The sequence below is a fragment of the Palaemon carinicauda genome, chromosome 21, assembly GCF_036898095.1.
Source record: "Palaemon carinicauda isolate YSFRI2023 chromosome 21, ASM3689809v2, whole genome shotgun sequence".
In the NCBI taxonomy this organism is placed as follows: domain Eukaryota; kingdom Metazoa; phylum Arthropoda; class Malacostraca; order Decapoda; family Palaemonidae; genus Palaemon; species Palaemon carinicauda.
In genome coordinates this window covers 22,337,933-22,358,622 of record NC_090745.1, presented here as the reverse complement: position 1 = coordinate 22,358,622, position 20,690 = coordinate 22,337,933, and the positions used below count along the sequence as shown (strand labels likewise).

General features: G+C 44.1%; 1 protein-coding gene across 2 annotated transcripts in view; it reads right to left on the bottom strand.

Annotated features, from left to right (window-relative positions):
* The window catches only part of gry (trafficking protein particle complex subunit 11 gry), a 286,176-nt gene that overhangs the window by 20,033 nt on the left and 245,453 nt on the right, over positions 1-20,690 (bottom strand). For both annotated transcript variants that reach the window (XM_068344871.1, XM_068344872.1), the window contains exon 20: positions 19,206-19,369. In XM_068344871.1, the coding sequence (XP_068200972.1) occupies positions 19,206-19,369 (164 nt within the window). The remainder of the gene's footprint in view (positions 1-19,205; positions 19,370-20,690) is intronic.

The following is a 20,690-nucleotide window of genomic DNA, read 5'->3' as shown; positions in this document are numbered from 1 at the left end:
GAACACCCCATTCTTTTGACTAAGCATCCATGCGGATAATCTTCAATAGTCGAGGTAGTTGTAAGGGCACGGTCTTCAATAGGCTTTCGGCCTTTGACCATTGTTATGGAAGCGATTAAGGAAAGACCGATATTGGTCCTTTGGAGAGAGTTCAGAACTCTTCCTTGTTAGCGTCTTGGAATCCTGACTGATTACCATAGTCTCTTGACCGACCCTGTGATCTCCTTTTACATCCCTAAGGGAAAGGAGAGCCGGTGTGACCTCCGGTTTCGATGGTTTTTAACCATTGAAGCCTTTGAGCTGGAGAGAATCGAGACTTCTTGAAGCTGATTTTGCATCCCCGATGTTCCAGGAACCGGATTACTTCCTTGGATGCTCATAGACCAGCCACTTCAGGTGCTGCCCACACCAGACTTTCGTCCAGGTACTTTGTTACCTGAAACATTTCTAGGCTTGGCTTATGCGTGACTGTGTCCGTCAATTCCGTGAAGATACTTAGGACTGTGCCTAGTTTGACAAGTATCTTTCCTTGGACATGCTTTATCCTCTGTAACTTGAATCCTAGGTAGGAGGAGAGGGGGCGACTGACTGGAAGCAGCCAATAGGCATCTTTCAGGTTTGACCAGACTGTGAACACCCCTTTTGAAATAGGGTCCTTATGTTCAGAAGGATGGATTAACATTCTGAACTTGCTGTTTTATTTGAACATGTTGAGTGGCAACAAGTCCAGAATGACTCTGAGTTTTCTTGAGTCCTTCTTGTGAACACCAAACAGCCTTCCCTGGAATTCGATGGACTATACTTTCCTTACCACCTGTATGCTCTAGAGCTCCAAGGTATACTTTTCCAGGATGGGGTTGGGGTGTAGGAAGAGTTGAGGAAATAATGGTAGAGGCATGTGTATTTTCCATCCTAGTCACATCTTGATTAGGCCTTGGACCCAAGGATCGAAGGTCTAGCGATCCTAAAGGAACCTCCCTCCTACCAGAAGCGTCTCTTTGCTTCGACTGATCAGAAGGTTTACCTTTTTGACCGCCTGCCTGTGGCACCGCGGTCATCGAAACTGTGGGATGATGTTGAACAGCCCAAGGAAAATTTCTAGACTTTTCCGTCTTCCTCTTAAGTTGGGGACCCACATCCGTGGAAGACTTTCTCTTTGAAGAAATGCCCCACTTCTGGAGACGTCCCATATTCTCTGTGGTGGCTTCCTTAATCCCCTCTCTGACTACTCGTTTGGAAAGAGGTCTCTACCCCAGATGTTGGAAGATATCAGCTTCCTGGTTTCATGTTTCACTGTTGCGGCAGCGAGCACAAACTCTCTACAGGCTCTCCTAGCCTTCATAAAAGCATAAAGGTCTCTTACTAAGGTGGTCATATGCATTTTAGCCCAGACCACGAGCATGTCTGGGGTACTTTGATGGGCTGAACACAACTCCATGCAATTCTGTAGGGATAAGGAGGCTGCAAGTCTCTCCTTTGTCTCTTGTTCCTTGCGCAAAAGAAATTCAGAAAGTTTAGGGAGATTCTCGCTGAACTGTCGTCCAGCAACATCCATGTCTAGTTTCCCTACTGAAAAGGTTAAATGGACTTCCTTCCACTCCTTCTCCTGCAGGGGAAAGGCTAGTGACAGAGGCTTGCACTCCTCGAGTGCAGGACATGGTTTGCCTGCCTCCACTGCCTTGGCAACAGAATGAAATGCCTTCCACGTAAAGGGGAATGATATTGAAGCAGGAGCAAGAAAGGTAGGATGTCTGTTACTTAGTGTGAACACTTTCGACACCGAGTAACCCGCCTTTCTTGGGCTACTTGACATTATAGCCTGAGCCTTATCATGGTCGAGAATCATGACCTCCTTCGGTTCCTTTTCTTTTCCTGACATTGGTTCATGCTTCAATCGAGTGAAGCAATTAGGGATAGCGTTAAAGCTTGGCCAAAACTGCATTTCGTCTTAAGGAACAGCACCCATCTTCTCCGAGATGTAGAGTTTGCCGTCTAAAATTGGCATAAGCTCCGCATACCTCCAGGGATTGGTTTTGGAGCATGTCGTAAGGTCTTGATCTCAGAGTCGTTTGTATGACCCTTGGGGAGCGACAAGTGGAGCTTCACAGAGCTCTATCTTGAATTTTGCTTCCTCCTTTTCGTCTTGTATGCTTAAGTTCTCCATCAGAGCCTTCATATGGGCCAGTAACTGGTCCATTTTGTCTAATAGAGGGGTAGAAGGTGAAGATGTTGAGGTTGACGGCTCTAGAGCCGGCACAGACGGAAGCAATTCCGACACGACATTGTCCACCTCTTCCCGTGGGGGCTTCCCGCCCTCCGTCCCAAAGGCTATCTGGACGCAGGAAGGTGCGAATCTTGCCTGGGGCACCACTATTTCCTTACTTGCTTTTGGGAATAGTAAGCTACGCATCCTATTATTAGGTAGGTATGGTCCCAGAGAGATCTTCTGGAACTCTTACCCAATTGCTTAGTTTCTTACGAGCTGCATCCCTAGACTCCATCGACTTGGGATTATCAAAACCCTCGGATACTAAGGTTCGACATATATTGCAAGCTTTGGGGTCCCAATAATGCAGGGATTCGGAAATAATATTGCAGGGGGCATGAAACCTGCATGTATTATGACCGTAAAATTACCTACTCTTAATATTGCAGAAGACTGCAACACATGTCATTTGGGGTTCCTCCTGTAAAGAAAGGAAAGCCGAATGAGTATACAATTGATTATCTCACTGATAAGCAATATGTAAAAGTCATCTTTTAACTAAAATAGCTTAGGATAGTAGGCTAGAAAGGGATAGTGGGAGACACATACTTGTGTATCCCCTTGCAAGCAATTGCTGTTACCTCCCCTCAGTATTAAACTATAAGGAGTTTCCTTTATCAAGGAAACTCGAACGAAAGGGTTATAACCCCTAGGGGTAGAAAAGTGTACATTGTCACTGCCCCTTTTAATATTTAACACTGTGGGGTAAGGATAACTGATTTCTAATCAAAGTATTGAACAAATTCTATTCTTTCAATATAGGATCGGTCTCAGCAGAAACCCGCACAAGGGTACCCAAGATATGCTAGAAAATAACTACTGTATAACCATATTATAGTTTTCTGTTTGCAGTACAGTATATACTATATTGCAAAATACCGTCTACTGTATAAATATATATTGTAGTTCAGCCAGTGTGCTGCCAGTATGGCTAGCATCTGGCGGCACGGTCCAGCTGGCATGACGCCGACTGGACTAGGAAATATAAAAGACATATATTTGTGCATCCTACCCAGCCCATTTGTTGTGGCCTTCCTTTCCAATATTAAAACCATAGAGTTTCCTGATCAGGGAAGCTCAAAGATAAGGGTTCTAACCTTTAAGGATAGAAAGTGTACTACCACCGGCCCTTTAATTTATTTAATATTGTAAGGTAAAACGTAAACTGATTTCTAATCAGAATATTGAAGAAATTCTATTTTTTCAATATAGGGTTGGTCTCAGCAAACACCTGGGCAAGGATACCCAAGATATATTGGAAGATAACTACTAGTATAATATATACAATAGTTTTCTATCTGCAGTATATACAATACTGCAAATATACTAACTACTGTATAAACATATACTGTAATTCAACTGGCATATAGCCAGCATAACTAGTCCCTGCCGGCACAGCCCGGCCAGTATGCTAGCTAAAAGAGAGAGAGAGAAAGCATGGAGTGAAGGACTGCCTTATTACTGTGTATGCATACAGTACACTAAATAAGGATGTAAATATCTAATTTACTGCCTTTCCCAAGAAAGAAGGTTCAAATGGAAGGGGAGAATGTATCATTCAGGCTTCCATCCAACCACCAGTACCATCGCCGGCAAAGTCCGGCCGGCACATGGCCAGCAGGCTAGTACCCGGCAGTACTGGTACAGTCGGCCTACCGCCGGCTGAGTCAGCACCTGTCTGTGTCGGTCCGGCCGGCATACCACCGGCCAGGCAACAGCACTTGTGGCCGGCAGTCCAAGGAAGGACTGAAGAACCTTAGTGACAGAAGAGACTTCCCACCATCAGCCATCATAGCTGCTGGCAGCTGCTCACCGCCGGCAGCCGTCATGGCCGCCGGCAGCCGTCATGGCCTCCGGCAGTTTTTAGAAACATAGCCGCCGGCAGCCAACATAGCCGCCGGCAGTCGTCATGGCCGCCGGCAGCCGGCATAGCTGCCAGCAGCCGTCATGGCTGCCGGCAGTTGTCCTAGCCGCCGGCAGCCAGCATGGCCGCCTGCAACCGTCATGGCAACCGGTAGCCGGCATAGCCGCAGGCAGTCAGACAACAGCTGTTAAGTGGGAGTCCGGCCGGCCCCGCAACCCACCGGCAATCAGTGAGATTGCAGGACGACGGCCCAAAGAGTTATGATGGCTAGGCCGTCACTAAAGGACAGAGGGGGGAGGGAAAAGGGTCCTGTATGAGGTGTGAAAGGAGCCCGCAAGGTTGCCGGTCCTACCACACCCTTAAGAAACTCTGTTTCAGTATCGGCGCCATCCTAGGCGGCAGGAGAATCTCTATTCCCCAGCCTAGGGTCTGCCAATACAGTTAAGGGGACGGCGGCAGTGCCGCCTCCTCTCAACGAAGGAGAAACAGAGTTCCAGTGCTGGTGCCATCCTAGGCAGCAGAAGAATGTCTATTCTTCAGCCTATGGTCTGCGGCACAGGACTAGTCTTCTAGACCGCAGGGAGAAGGTGGCGGCAACATAAAACCACTTCAAGTACAGTCTAGGGAGGACTAGCCTCCTATGCCGGGGGCCTAGCCGGCAGGGGAATGACTATTCACCCTGCCGGCTGGCTGCCGGCACAAGACTATATACTCTGACGTTCTGACCGAATCCCAAAACCTGCTATCTGCGGCTAAGGGAAGGGACAGAAAACCCTAGACTAGTCATGCCTGAATGAAAAATCAAGGCACGACCCACTAAGGTTGTAGCCTAAGGCTACACTCAGAGGGAAGGAGAGATTACCCTTAAATCTCCACTGAAGGTGAGTATCGGTTTATATAATAATTCTAGGAGATATCTATCTCCGCCTGAATTGAAAAACGATACACGAGGGTAACCGGGGAAATGTCTGAAAGTATACTACATCGCCTAGGTTAGGTTACCAAGGTGAGACGAGATCTCGGTTACCTAAATCACCGAAACTCTAACTTAAACGATCGACATAGAAAAAGGAAAATTATGCATATTATAAATATCTTTACAGGTATAAATTGCCTAAATAGCTTTCATAATTAATTAATTAATGCTATTTCAACCGCCCATGGTGCCTCCAGTAACAGGCCTAGCTCCTAATCACAATAAATTACTCTAATTTTAATGTGAAACAGGAGCTAAAATATACACATTGTAAAGAATCAATACTCAACTTTCCAGAGGCAAAAGAAGCTGGAGATTGCATAATAATCCTCGCAGAATCAATCCAAAAAGTTAGATCAACAGGGAACACCACCGTGCGAATTCACTACAAAATTAGGAAGCGTAAACGCTATTCGGGGTGAAGATTGCTATGTGGCGTGTCAAGAATACGTCCCTGATATTATGCGATATCCTTGAGAGAAATTTAAGGATATTCGTGCAAGGAGTTAGAATTCTGGAGACCTAAAGGTAAATTCTCTGGGAATAACACTGTAGTACATATATCCCTTAGGAAACTACTATTAGGAACCTTCCATCAGGAAAACATGGCTTGAGCCCATATATATATATATATATATATATATATATATATATATATATATATATATATATATATATATATATATATATATATATATATATATATATATATATATATATACATATATATATATATATATATATACATATATATATATTTATATTTATATATATATATATATATATATATATATATATATATATATATATATATATATATATACATATATATATATATATATATATATATATATATATATATATATATATATATATATATATATATATATATATATATATATATATATATATATATATATTTATATATGTATATATGTATATATATATATATATATATATATATATATATATATATATATATATATATATATATATACTGTATATATATATATATATATATATATATATATATATATATATATATATATATATATATATATATATATATATATATATATATATATATATATATATATATATATATATATATATATATATATATATATATATATATATATATTTTTGGGCTCAAGCCATGGCGTCCTGATGGAAGGTTCCTTTTTGGTAGCTTCCTTGGGTATATAACTACTAAATATTCCCAGAGAATTTAACCACAGGTTATCACAGAATTCTAACTTCTGGAGCGAGTATCCTAAAGGTTTCCCTTTAAGACATCGTATATCAACAGGGGACGCATGTATTAACGCGCCACATAGCTATCTACACCCTACATAGAGTTCACACTTCAAAGTGTAGGGGCGGAGAATAGCTGGGGAGCCGTTCCACAGCTAATCTCGTTCGTGGCTACTTTTGGTACTCGAGACGTAAACAAACGGGCGCCATTGTTAAATGACGCCACGTCCATCCTCATCCTTCGTTTAGTAGCTTGCCTTACTAGCCGGATTTTTCCCTGTGCGTACTTATCGACTTGCATCTTAGCCATGTCTCTACCCTCGGCCTCGCCTTCTTCTGAAAAGTTGAGTACAAGGTTCCAGTATTGTATAAATAAGCTCTGACCGTAAAGTAACTTTTACTTTTCGAGATATTTGATGTTTTGTGGCAGAGCTGTGCCTCGACCGGACCCGCCATTTTATGGCGTCGCTGTTGTTTTGCATGCCTTATCTAGATAGCCTCAACAGCGTTTTCCGGCCTCATTAACTAATCGATACTATTAGTTATTTAGTCTTCATAGCTAGGAACTTTTATATCGTGTTTGGACGCCTTGTTATCGGTCATCAATTGACCCCATACCAGTTGGCTAGTCTAGCCCCTAGGCCAGAGCGCCTATATCAGTGTTCATGCATAATATTTTTTTCAGTGATCCTAGGTTAATTTATGAAGATAGTGGCATTATTTTACAATACTATTGACTGTGATGCAAGTGTTTTCGCCTTCAGGGACCATGTAGGGGATAGGTTAGTTAGTGTGCCTTTCTAACCTAACCTACAAGTAGGACCCCTATATGCTTCCTTCATTCCCTGCCTTAGGGCATCCCCTCTGTGCAGCCTTGCTCCCCCTACCACGTAAGGGGATCAGGCTCTTATCAGAGTATATATCGCTTCTCTGTCCCCCCTAAGGGAATGATCCCCCCTTAGGGTTGCGTCCGAGAATGAGGAACGGCTAGTCTGTCCTCTATTGCTGGGGCTAGGTCTCCGACCTTCCCTGCAATAGCGATACGTCTTCCATCCTTCCTAGTTCAGGGTGTAACATCCCTGCTCTAGGTTAGGTTTTGGGAGAGTTAGCTCTGTACCTTGCTGAAACGATACCCATGCCCCGTTTTCAGACAGGCTGCCTTACCTTAGGCTAGGGAGTGTCCTCCCTTCCTTGGTGGCCGCTTTGGTACAGAACCTCCTCCACAGAAGACCCTTCTCTTCTCCCCTCCCCACCTATCTCTTGTATGGCCTAGCCTATACTTAGGTTAGTCTATACCCATCTGTCCCCTGTCCTACAACTCCTCCTTAGGGTGGAGTGATAGGGCTACCTTGAGCTCCTGTGTGCAGTCCGCTCTGGTACATATACCCTTCATAGTGTCCTATGGGGTTAGCCACTGGATGCATTCTGTCTGCAGGGGTTCTCCCTCCCTCTTGGGTGTTCCCTAGCCCTCCCTTGGGCTACCTTAGCTCCCGGTCCTCTGCGGCCCCTGCTTCTGGGTGATAGGGCTAGCCTCTATCATGGGTACACCCACTCAGGTGGGATGTCTTGGGGTCCGTGGCCGGACCCCTACATCCCTCCTTCTGTCTCTTTCACAATCCTGGTGCCGGTCCCTTGCCGCCTCCACTGTCGGTGATACCCACCTCCTACCTTGGTGACTTATCCCTTGCCCTCTGGGCCGCCAGTCCTCCGTGTGCCAGGGGACTGCCGCCTCCCACCGGCGTCCAGCCGATGGCCTTCCCTCTTTCCTCATAGCTTCGGTCGTCCGTCCACCGGCCGGCCCCCGGAGTGCCGGCATCCGCTGCCGGCAGTCCGGTTCTGCTATAACCATACTTGTTCCTGTCACCAAGCCGGCAACCTTCGGCTGCCGGAGCCGCCGCTCCCCGCCGGCGTGCCGCCGCTGTGCCGGAGGCCGCCACCCTGGTATTACTCTTGACTTCTATATTGTCTTCCCTAATGCCAGAAACTCTGCTGGAGCGGCTTCCGGCGTGCCGGCGGTCTGCCGGGGCCTTCCGGAGGCGTCAAGGCGACTTGCACCCCCTTCTACTAGCTATCATCTGATGTTGATAGCCCTACATCGCAATCAGATGGTTTGATTACGTAAATGGATAAGTATTATCTTACCGTTCTATTAGTAACCATGCTGTCTTCTTGCATATCACAGATTTCCAGCATGCTGTGTGTATCTTAGCACGGCTGGTTGCCGGAAACCGTTACCCTATGGGATCTTCTGCGTTCCCAAATCTAGAGTCTGAGTAGCCTCAGTCCTAGCTTTATACCCTTGACAATTCCCAATAGAATTCCCACTGCCTTCCGGGCATTCCGTGTCGAATTCTGTCCTGTGCCTTCAGTCACAACAAATTGTCTATGGATAAGGTCACGGTAACCAGCCGGGCGGGTTACACGGAGTATGTATCTATCTCCTTCTTTTCCGCCCATTCTCTGATCATCACACTTAATGTTAAGTTAAAGATTAATCATTTAATATTTAACTTTAGTTTAGAAGTCATCCTTATGACTCCCCCATACTCATGTTCTCTTTCTCTTACAGGAGGAGCAACTGAAGTGCGACCACGGCTTCTGTGCAGTGAAGCGCCCGCACTTTTATGGGCACACGGCGTGTAGGACCCACGCCCCTTGTGCCAACAAGAAAGGAGATCTGAAGTTCTGGGACCCGCAGAACTGTACGGTCTGCCAGGAACGCCTGGTCGACGCGTTCAATAACCCTCCTTCAGCGGAGGTTAGGGACGCTTCTCGAGAGAAGCTACGCAAATGGGTGCGTGGCTTCCAGAAGAACGCCACTGGACCGTACTTTGCCACTGAAGACATGAGGGCCTTACTGTTCCCAAAGGCATCCCCAGACTCTGTGGTCCCCAAGGATCAGATCCCCACCGTCCAGATAACGGTGGAACCCGATGTTGTCATGGCCCAGTCCATGCACGAGTGTCACCTGGATACCGACAACGCGGAGCGCATGTCGGAGATTTCGGAGACTACGGAGAGGAACCTCATGGCCCAAGAGCTGGACTATGAAGAGGACCAGGTGGAATACACCGAGTCGGAGCAGGAGGTCGCTCCGCCTTCCACCATCGCCCCAACTCCTACACCGACGGAAGTGTCTCTCCCGTCTACCTCTGCCACCCCGGACCCCATCCCATCCGCCCAGGAGATGTTCCATATGATCGAAGCGCTTATGGACAAGAAGCTTCAAGTGACACACGAGTACATCAGATCCATGGGAGTTTCCAAAGAGCCGAAAAGGATTTCGGTTAAGGACCTCCCGATATGCTCGCACGCCAACCCCTGGAGGTATGCCGAGCATATGCCCATCGCAACGGGCAGGATCTTCATCAGCGAGAAGGTCGGCTCGATTGCCCTGGAAGAAGTGGAGTTCTTCCCGAGTTTTGAGGCTTATCCGGACTGTTACGTCCGGCTTCGATCCGAACCTGCCTCTAAAGAGGAGACCGAACCAAAGGAGGTGATAGTTTTCGATCTCCCGAAGGCCCAAGCTATGTTGGCCAACGCTGTTAAAAGTAGGGGCTTTACCTGCTCAAAGCTTCCGGCGCTGAGCAAGAAGCACCCTACCTACGTCGCACCTGATGATGCGGTCCTCCCCTTTACGGAAAAGGCCTTCGCTGCGTGTCACAAGGCAGTGGAAGAAGGGAAGCCTTGCCCTGCACTGGAGGAGTGCAGACCCTTCTCCCTGGTGACTCCCCCCGATGTTCGACACTGGAAGGATATCCAGCATACCTTCGTGGTGGGAAAACTAGATCCTGACGTTGCTGGACGTCAGTTTAATGAAGACCTCCCGAAACTTAACGACCATCTCCTTCGTCGGGAACAAGACACGAAGGAAAGGCTCGCAGCATCCATGTCCCTCCAAGTACAGCTTGACGTCATGGCTGGCGACACCAGAGTCCCCGACCACTACATGGTGCTCGCTAAATCGCATATGGCGACTCTGGTTAAGGACCTGTACAGTTTCATGAAGGCTCGGAGAGCCTGTCGTGAATTCGTGTTCTCAAGTGCCACAGTGAGACACGAACCCCAGAGGCTGATTTCCTCCAACATCTGGGGTAAATTCCTCTTTCCCTCTGATCTTGTGAAAGAGATCACCGACAAGGCCGCCACTGAGAATAGGAACCTTCTCAACAAGTGGGGCATGTCGAAGAAGAGGAAATCCTCTCAGGACGATGGTCCTCAACCTAAGAGGAAATCCTCCAAGCCAAAACCCCAGCAACGTCAACAGAGACGGCAGTTTCCAGGACCCGCTACTCCCCAAGTGGCTGCTCAGCCACAGCAGACCTTTCAGCTGGTCACCCAACCGGTTTTGTCCCAGTCACCGGTTTTCACCCCTGCCTTTGAGCAACAGACGACTACCTTTCGTCCCAAAGGTAGAGGCTCAAGCAGAGGTGCAGGCAGAGACGCATCTCGCCGTCCCTCCAGAGGCAGAGGAGGAAGGGGAGCTAGCGGCCGAGGCAGTAAACCCTCGGGACACCAGAAGCAATGAAGTGCTTCCGGTGGGAGGAAGACTCCGCCAATTCCAGGATCGTTGGGCCTTCGATCCCTGGGCACACAGCATCGTCAAGAAGGGTCTAGGCTGGAGTTGGACTCAACCACCCCCAACCTTCCAGCAATTCTTCCAACAATCAACCCCCCTTCTGGAAGAATATGTCCTAGATCTCTTGAACAAGAAGGTGATAAGGAGGGTAAAGTCAACCAGGTTCCAAGGGAGACTGTTTTGCGTTCCCAAGAAGGACTCCGACAAGCTCAGAGTCATTCTAGACTTATCCCCCTTCAACAAGTTCATAGCGAACAAGTTCAAGATGCTGACTCTCCAACAGATAAGGACCCTTCTGCCTCAAGGTTCTTACACGGTCTCCATAGACCTGGCGGATGCCTACTGGCACGTTCCAATGAACCACCACGCTTCCTCCTACCTAGGATTTCGACTCCAAAGGAAAAGCTACGCCTTCAGGGCCATGCCCTTCGGCCTCAACGTGGCCCCCCGGATCTTCACAAAGCTGGCGGACGCCATAGTACAACAGCTCCGCCTCCAAGACGTCCAGGTGATGGCCTACCTCGACGACTGGCTAGTCTGGGCTCCATCGCCCGAGGATTGTTTAAGATCCTGCAGCAAAGTCACCCAGTTCCTAGAACACCTGGGATTCAAGATAAACGCGAAGAAATCTCGCCTCTCTCCAGCTCAGAAGTTCCAATGGTTAGGAATCCAGTGGAACCTTCAGTCGCACCGCCTTTCCATCCCCCAGAAGAAAAGGAAGGAAATAGCAGGGTCTGTCAAGCGACTGCTGAAATCCAAACGGATCTCAAGACGTCAGCAGGAACGAGTTCTAGGCTCTCTACAGTTCGCCTCAGTGACAAACCCAGTGCTTCGTGCACAGCTAAAGGATGCCGCGGGAGTCTGGAGACGTTCTGCATCCATCGCTCGAAGAGACCTCAAGAGACGGCTCCCAAACAGACTTCGGCTTCTCCTCAAGCCGTGGTCAGAAGCAACGGCCCTGAAAAGGTCCATCCCTCTTCAACATCCACCTCCATCACTCAACATCCACAGGGACGCTTCGCTGGAGGGTTGGGGAGGTCACTCCCACCAAAAACAGGCTCAAGGCACATGGTTTCCCCTATTCAAGACGTTTCACATCAACATCTTGGAGGCCATGGCGGTCCTTCTAACACTGAAGAAACTCCCCGCCTCCCTCGATCCATATTCGTCTAACCCTAGACAACTCGGTGGTAGTTCGATGTCTCAATCGCCAAGGCTCAAGATCGCCCCAGATAAATCAGGTGCTTCTGACTATCTTCCGTCTGGCAGAGAAGAAGAAGTGGCACCTGTCTGCAGTTCACCTACAAGGATTCCGCAACGTGACGGCGGACGCTCTATCCCGGACAAACCCGATAGAGTCGGAATGGTCTCTAGACGCAAGATCATTCTCCTTCATCTCTCACCAAGTCCCAGAACTTCAGATCGATCTCTTCGCAACAAGCGACAACAATCAACTTCCTCGATATGTGGCCCCGTACGAGGATCCCAAGGCAGAGGCAGTGGACGCCATGTCACTGGACTGGAACAGATGGTCCAAGATCTACCTGTTCCCTCCCACCAACCTACTGCTGAAAGTCCTCTCCAAGCTGAGAACCTTCAAAGGGACAGCGGCCCTAGTGGCTCCCAAGTGGCCCCGGAACAATTGGTACCCCCTGGTCCTGGAGCTGCAGCCCACGCTGATCCCTCTCCCGGGCCCAGTTCTCTCCCAGCAAGTACAGAAGTCGACTGTCTTCGCTTCATCATCGAAAATCAAGGACCTTCATCTCATGATTTTCTCTCCCTAGCCGCGAAGAAAAGGTTTGGGATCTCGAAGAAAAGTCTAGACTTCCTCGAGGAATACAAGACCGAATCCACAAGACGGCAATACGAATCATCATGGAGAAAATGGGTCTCATTCGTCAAGGCAAAAAATCCTACGGAAATCACCATCGAATTTTGCATGTCCTTCTTTATTCACCTTCATGGACAGGGCTTGGCAGCCAACACGATTTCTACTTGCAAATCGGCCTTGACTAGACCACTGATGTATGCCTTCCAGATTGATCTGTCCAGCGACATCTTCAATAAACTGCCGAAAGCATGCGCTCGTCTACGCCCAGCACCCCCACCGAAACCAATCTCCTGGTCTTTGGACAAGGTGCTCCATTTCGCCTCCAACTTGGATAATGATTCATGCCCTCTCAAGGATCTGACTCAGAAAGTTATATTTCTTTTTGCTCTTGCTTCAGGAGCCCGAGTCAGCGAAATAGTGGCATTATCAAGAGAAGAGGGTCATATCCTGTTTACTGACTCAGGAGACCTTACCCTCTTCCCGGATCCGACGTTTCTCGCCAAAAACGAATTACCCACCAAAAGATGGGGCCCTTGGAGAATATGCCCCCTGAAAGAAGATGCCTCTCTATGCCCAGTAGAGAGCCTCAAGGTCTATCTTCGCAGAACTTCGGACTTAGGTGGAGGCCAACTCTTCAAAGGAGAAACATCGGGCAGCGACCTATCACTGAAACAACTAAGAGCGAAAATCACCTACTTCATTCGCAGAGCGGATCCTGACAGTACACCCTCCGGTCACGATCCTAGAAAAGTTGCATCGTCTCTGAATTTCTTTCAGAGTATGGATTTCGAAAGCCTTAAGAGTTTCACAGGCTGGAAATCCTCGCGTGTTTTCTTCAAACATTATGCGAAACAAGTGCACGAAGTCAAACATTTTGTGGTAGCCGCAGGTAGTGTTATGAAACCTGCACCTAACTCTGCATAGAACAGTGAGTTACTTGGGACTCTAACTCTACGGGTGCCTATGTTGACCCTCGAGTGATACGTAGTGATTTCAAAAACACTTAGTGCTTTTCATATAACTGTTCTTATCCCAGGTGAAATGTCATAGTCGTCACACGAGTGCCGCATGCCTAGAGCATTATGTGTTTTACTTTTAAAGACTGACGTTCCTCGAGAACGAGTGCCTACTAATAAATTTGAAATTCTCTTTCAGATTCAAGAGCACGTCTTTCATTACTATGTACATTATAATTTGTTGTAAATTACTTTTACATATATTGCATTTCATTAATATACTCTGCAATTGTGAAATAAAATTTCTATTTTATTACTTGTGCGTCTCAATCCGCTCCTACTTATACTATGAAATACACGTCTGTCATAGTTTTATTATCCCCTTCCTCTTATGGTTGATGAAGATTACTAAGGTTTCAACCCTTATTATATATTCACCTGTGCAATGTAACATTCCTACACGAATACTTACTTACTTCATACCTTAGAGACCAGACAATTCTCCATTAACATACAGTGCCTAACCACCACTTGTCTGCCCTTGAGAATGTTCCTATATGAATGCCAACCATTCAGTCTTGTCTCCAAGTTCTTCAGGTTCTTCTAGCAAGGTGAGTAGCCCTTCGATGACCACTTTGATCTCGGCATGGCCCGTGGGGACTTCACTGCCAGGGGGGCAGGAAGTTCTCTTCCCTACGGTTCTTCTATTAAGATTACTATGCTACCCTGTTCAAAGCCCTCGGCACTTTCTCAAATAGGGGAAAATCTACCACGATACATTGATTCTCTGGTATTCTTCCATCAGGACGCCATGGCTTGAGCCCAAAAAACGGATTTTGAGCGAAGCGAAAAATCTATTTTTGGGTGAGATAGCCATGGCGTCCTGATCGACCCTCCCTGCTACTTCGTCCAGTTTTTCAGGTCCCACCCTGCTCTGCTGTATCATGGTGATCGGCAAGCAACTGGCTTCAGGATGAGGACGGACGTGACGTCATTTAACAATGGCGCCCGTTTGGTTACGTCTCGAGTACCAAAAGTAGCCACGAACGAGATTAGCTGTGGAACGGCTCCCCAGCTATTCTCCGCCCCTACACTTCGAAGTGTGAACTCTATGTAGGGTGTAGATAGCTATGTGGCGCGTTAATACATGCGTCCCCTGTTGATATACGATGTCTTAAAGGGAAACCTTTAGGATACTCGCTCCAGAAGTTAGAATTCTGTGATAACCTGTGGTTAAATTCTCTGGGAATATCTAGTAGTTATATACCCAAGGAAGCTACCAAAAAGGAACCTTCCATCAGGACGCCATGGCTATCTCACCCAAAAATAGATATATATATAATGTACAATATATACATATATATATATATATATATATATATATATATATATATATATATATATATATATATATATATATATATATATATACATATATACAAATATATACATATATATATATATATATATATACATATAATATATATATATATATATATATATATATATATATATATATATATATATATACAGAAATATATACATATATATATATATATATATATATATATATATATATATATATATATACAGAAATATATACATATATATATATATATATATATATATATATATATATATATATATATATATATATATATATGTATATATATATATATATATATATATATGCAAATATATATATACAAATATATATACACACATATATGTATATATATATATATATATATATATATATATATATATATATATATATATATATATATATATATATATATATATATATATATATATATATATATATATATACAAATATATACACACACACATATATATATATATATATATATATATATATATATATATATATATATAAATATATATATATATATATATATATATATATATATATATATATATATATATATATATATATATATATATATATATATATATATATATATATATATATATATATATATCCCATCCATCCATATACCAAAGGCACTTCCCCCAATTTTGGGGGGTAGCCGACATCAACAAGAACAAAACAAAAAAAAGGGGACCTCTACTCTCTATGTTCCTCCAGCCTAACCAGGGACTCAGCCGAGTTCAGCTGGTACTGCTAGAGTGCCACAGCCCAACCTCCCACATTTCCACCACAGATGAAGCTTCATACCGCTGAGTCCCCTACTGCTGCTACCTCCGCGGTCATCTAAGGCACCGGAGGAAACAGCAGGGCCTACCGGAACTGCGTCACAATCGCTCGCCATTCATTCCTATTTCTAGCACGCTCTCTTGCCTCTCTCACATCTATCCTCCTATCACCCAGAGCTTTCTTCACACCATCCATCCACCCAAGCCTTGGCCTTCCTCTTGTACTTCTCCCATCAACTCTTGCATTCATCACCTTCTTTAGCAGACAGCCATTCTCCATTCTCTCAACATGGCCAAACCACCTCAACACATTCATATCCACTCTAGCCGCTAACTCATTTCTTACACCCGTTCTCACCCATACCACCTCGTTCCTGACCCTATCTACTCGAGATACACCAGCCATACTCCTCAGACACTTCATCTCAAACACATTCAATTTCTGTCTCTCCATCACTTTCATTCCCCACAACTCTGATCCATACATCACAGTTGGTACAATCATTTTCTCATATAGAACTCTCTTTACATTCATGCCCAACCCTCTATTTTTTACTACTCCCTTAACTGCCCCCAACACTTTGCAACCTTCATTCACTCTCTGACGTACATCTGCTTCCACTCCACCATTTGCTGCAATAACAGACCCCAAGTACTTAAACTGATCCACCTCCTCAAGTAACTCTCCATTCAACATGACATTCAACCTTGCACCACCTTCCCTTCTCGTACATCTCATAACCTTACTCTTACCCACATTAACTCTCAACTTCCTTCTCTCACACACCCTTCCAAATTCTGTTACTAGTCGGTCAAGCTTCTCTTCTGTGTCTGCTACCAGTACAGTATCATCCGCAAACAACAACTGATTTACCTCCCATTCATGATCATTCTCGTCTACCAGTTTTAATCCTCGTCCAAGCACTCGAGCATTCACCTCTCTCACCACTCCATCAACATACAAGTTAAACAACCACGGCGACATCACACATCCCTGTCTCAGCCCCACTCTCACCGGAAACCAATCGCTCACTTCATTTCCTATTCTAACACATGCTTTACTACCTTTGTAGAAACTTTTCACTGCTTGCAACAACCTTCCACCAACTCCATATAACCTCATCACATTCCACATTGCTTCCCTATCAACTCTATCATATGCTTTCTCCAGATCCATAAACGCAACATACACCTCCTTACCTTTTGCTAAATATTTCTCGCATATCTGCCTAACTGTAAAAATCTGATTCATACAACCCCTACCTCTTCTAAAACCCCCCTGTACTTCCCAGATTGCATTCTCTGTTTTATCCTTAATCCTATTAATCAGTACTCTACCATACACTTTTCCAACTACACTCAACAAACTAATACCTCTTGAATTACAACACTCATGCACATCTCCCTTACCCTTATATAGTGGTACAATACATGCACAGACCCAATCTACTGGTACCATTGACAACACAAAACACACATTAAACAATCTCACCAACCATTCAATTACAGTCACACCCCCTTCCTTCAACATCTCAGCTTTCACACCATCCATACCAGATGCTTTTCCAACTCTCGTTTCATCTAGTGCTCTCCTCACTTCCTCTATTGTAATCTCTCTCTCATTCTCATCTCCCATCACTGGCACCTCAACACCTGGAACAGCAATTATCTCTGCCTCCCTATCATCCTCAACATTCAGCAAACTTTCAAAATATTCCGCCCACCTTTTCCTTGCCTCCTCTCCTTTTAACAACCTTCCATTTCCATCTTTCACTGTCTCTTCAATTCTTGTGCCGGCCTTTCTTACTCTCTTCACTTCTTTCCAAAACTTCTTCTTATTCTCTTCATATGACTGACCCAGTCCCTGACCCCACCTCAGGTCAGCTGCCCTCTTTGCCTCACGTACCTTGCGCTTTACTTCCACCTTTTTCTCTCTATATTTTTCATACTTCTCTATACTATTACTCTGCAGCCATTCTTCAAAAGCCCTCTTTTTCTCTTCCACTTTTACCTTCACTCCTTCATTCCACCATTCACTGCCCTTCCTCATGCTGCCTCCAACAACCTTCTTGCCACATACATCACTTGCAATCCCAACAAAATTTTCTTTTGCTAACTTCCATTCCTCCTCTAAATTACCAGTTTCTCTTACTCTCACTTCGTCATATGCCATTTTCAACCTTTCCTGATATTTACTTTTTACCCCAGGTTTTATTAGCTCTTCAACCCTCACTAGCTCCCTTTTACATCCACCTACTCTATTCCCCCACTCTTTTGCTACAACCAATTTTCCTTCCACCAAAAAATGATCAGACATACCGTTAGCCATACCCCTAAACACATGCACGTCTTTCAATCTTCCAAACATTCTTTTTGTTATCAACACATAATCCATTAATGCCCTTTCTACTACTCTTCCATTTGCCACTCTTACCCATGTATACTTATTTTTATCTTTCTTCTTAAAAAAGGTAGCACTTATTACCATCTCTTGTTCAACACACATATCTACCAGTCTCTCACCACTCTCATTTTCACCTGGTACGCCATACTTTCCAATGACACCTTCTACCTCTCCAGCACCCACTCTAGCATTTAAGTCACCCATAACAACTACATAATTCCTTCTACCCAGTCCTTCTACACACCTAGTTAATTCATTCCAAAACTCATTCCGCTCTTCTTCACTTTTCTCACTACCTGGCCCATACGCACTGACAAACGCCCAACATTCCCTACCCAACCTAACCCTTACCCACATTAACCTAGATGATATCTCCTTCCATTCCACTACTTTACCTGTCATCCATTCACTCAGCAATAAAGCCACACCCTCTCTCGCTCTTCCCCTTTCAATCCCAGACACTCTACCAGACATTTCACCAAACATCACTTCACCCTTTCCTTTCATCTTTGTCTCACACAAGGCCAATACATCCATCCTTCTACTTCTAAACATACTTCCAATCTCACATCTTTTACTCTCTATCGTACTACATCCACGCACATTCAAACACCCCAAAACTAGAGTGCGGGGAGCAGTCACTCTCCCCCCAGCTCCATTTCTTTGTTGCTGTCTCACAGGATACTTTTACAGGAGAGGGGGTTCCCAGCCCCCTCGTCCCGTCCCTTTTAGTCGCCTCTTACGACACGCAGGGATAACGTTGGCGCTATTCTATATATATATATATATATATATATATATATATATATATATATATATATATATATATATATATATATATATATATATAACAAAATCTCCCCAAAAAATCAACATTATCAATCTTAAAATTCTCACCTTTTCCAATACAGGAAGTATTGCCCTAATGTCAGTGCACTATTTGATGGTACATTACTTGATACAGCAACACAAAGACAATCGACTCCATACTCCCCTTCGCAGAGCTCTGTCCCAACTATTTGTGATATACTATCAGAACCAACCTGATATGCATCGTTTGACTGAAATGAGATAAATAATCAAACAATTTTCACTTTAAATTAAAAATGTTTTTTCCAAAATAACATTTTTCACTATAAAACTTCTACCTACTGAAAAATAATTATATAAAAAAGACAAATATAAATATTCTATATCTACAAATAAATGATTAATCAGTAATTTTCACGAAAACCTTTTCTGATTATATCACAAATGTTTTCAAGAATTTTTGTCATAGCGTTTTCATAATCATATTTCTGGGCACAACCTGTGTCGCTCTGTGAAATGCTCCTTAAAGCACCATTTCTAAGGTATAAATACTGCTAAATATACCAGAGAAAAAAGTTGCATGGAATGCCAGGAATATACCCAGCTCGCTCACCCTTATAGGGTGTCAGCATAAAAAGTGGGGCGTGTGAAACCACTACCAGAGGTCCCTTACCAATTAGACTTCTCCCTCCTCAACATCCCCCGTTACTACGAGGTGTTGTTCTCTACAACTACTGCCCCCCCCCCACCTCTACCACTACCCATCATTCCTTCTAAGCATCTGTGAACGTTCGGACGTGTTTTTCGTAGCTCTGTGTTACTTTGTGTTTTTGAAGATGGCAGGCATATTGTAGATCCCTGCTCCCAAGTTGAGTATTATATTTGTCTGTTTGTGATTTCTAGGTAGCGACACACGTTCATTTATCAACCTTGTTGGTTTTTCGTGATGCTCCCTTACGGGTGTGTATGCGGCCATTTGGTGTCCCTCGCCCAGAAATAGATTTTTCCTTCGTCAAAATCCCTTCTTTCCATTACAGTACTATAATGCCATTTACTTAAAGCTTGGACTTTAAGAAAGAAATATTTGTTTCTTTGAGAAGAAAGACTAGATTTCATTGGGAATTTCTGTTTAAGCTACATTTATAGAAAGACATTAATACAAATTAGGAATTAGGAGAAACTGTTAGAGCTGGAACTTTTTCTTAAAAAAAAGTTAACCCTTGCATAAATTACATAAAATTAGAGGCTGAGTTGTTTGGGTTTTCTTGCTCCTATTTAATAGAAATTGCTTGAAAACCAACATATTAAAAGCTAAATAAAAGCCTTTCAACATAACCTCATAATAAAATCTTACATTATAATGTGTCATAATCCTATAATCCAATCATAATTAACCTCTTTCTAAGAACTCAATTAAAAAATATGAACACTAAATTCTCAAAATATTTCATTTTACAGTAAACTTGACAATATTAAAAAAGGTAGCATGAACTCATGAATAAAAAAAAAGGGATCTTAATAATATTTATTCTCATAATCACCTGACGTTTATATTGTGTCTACTCAACCTGT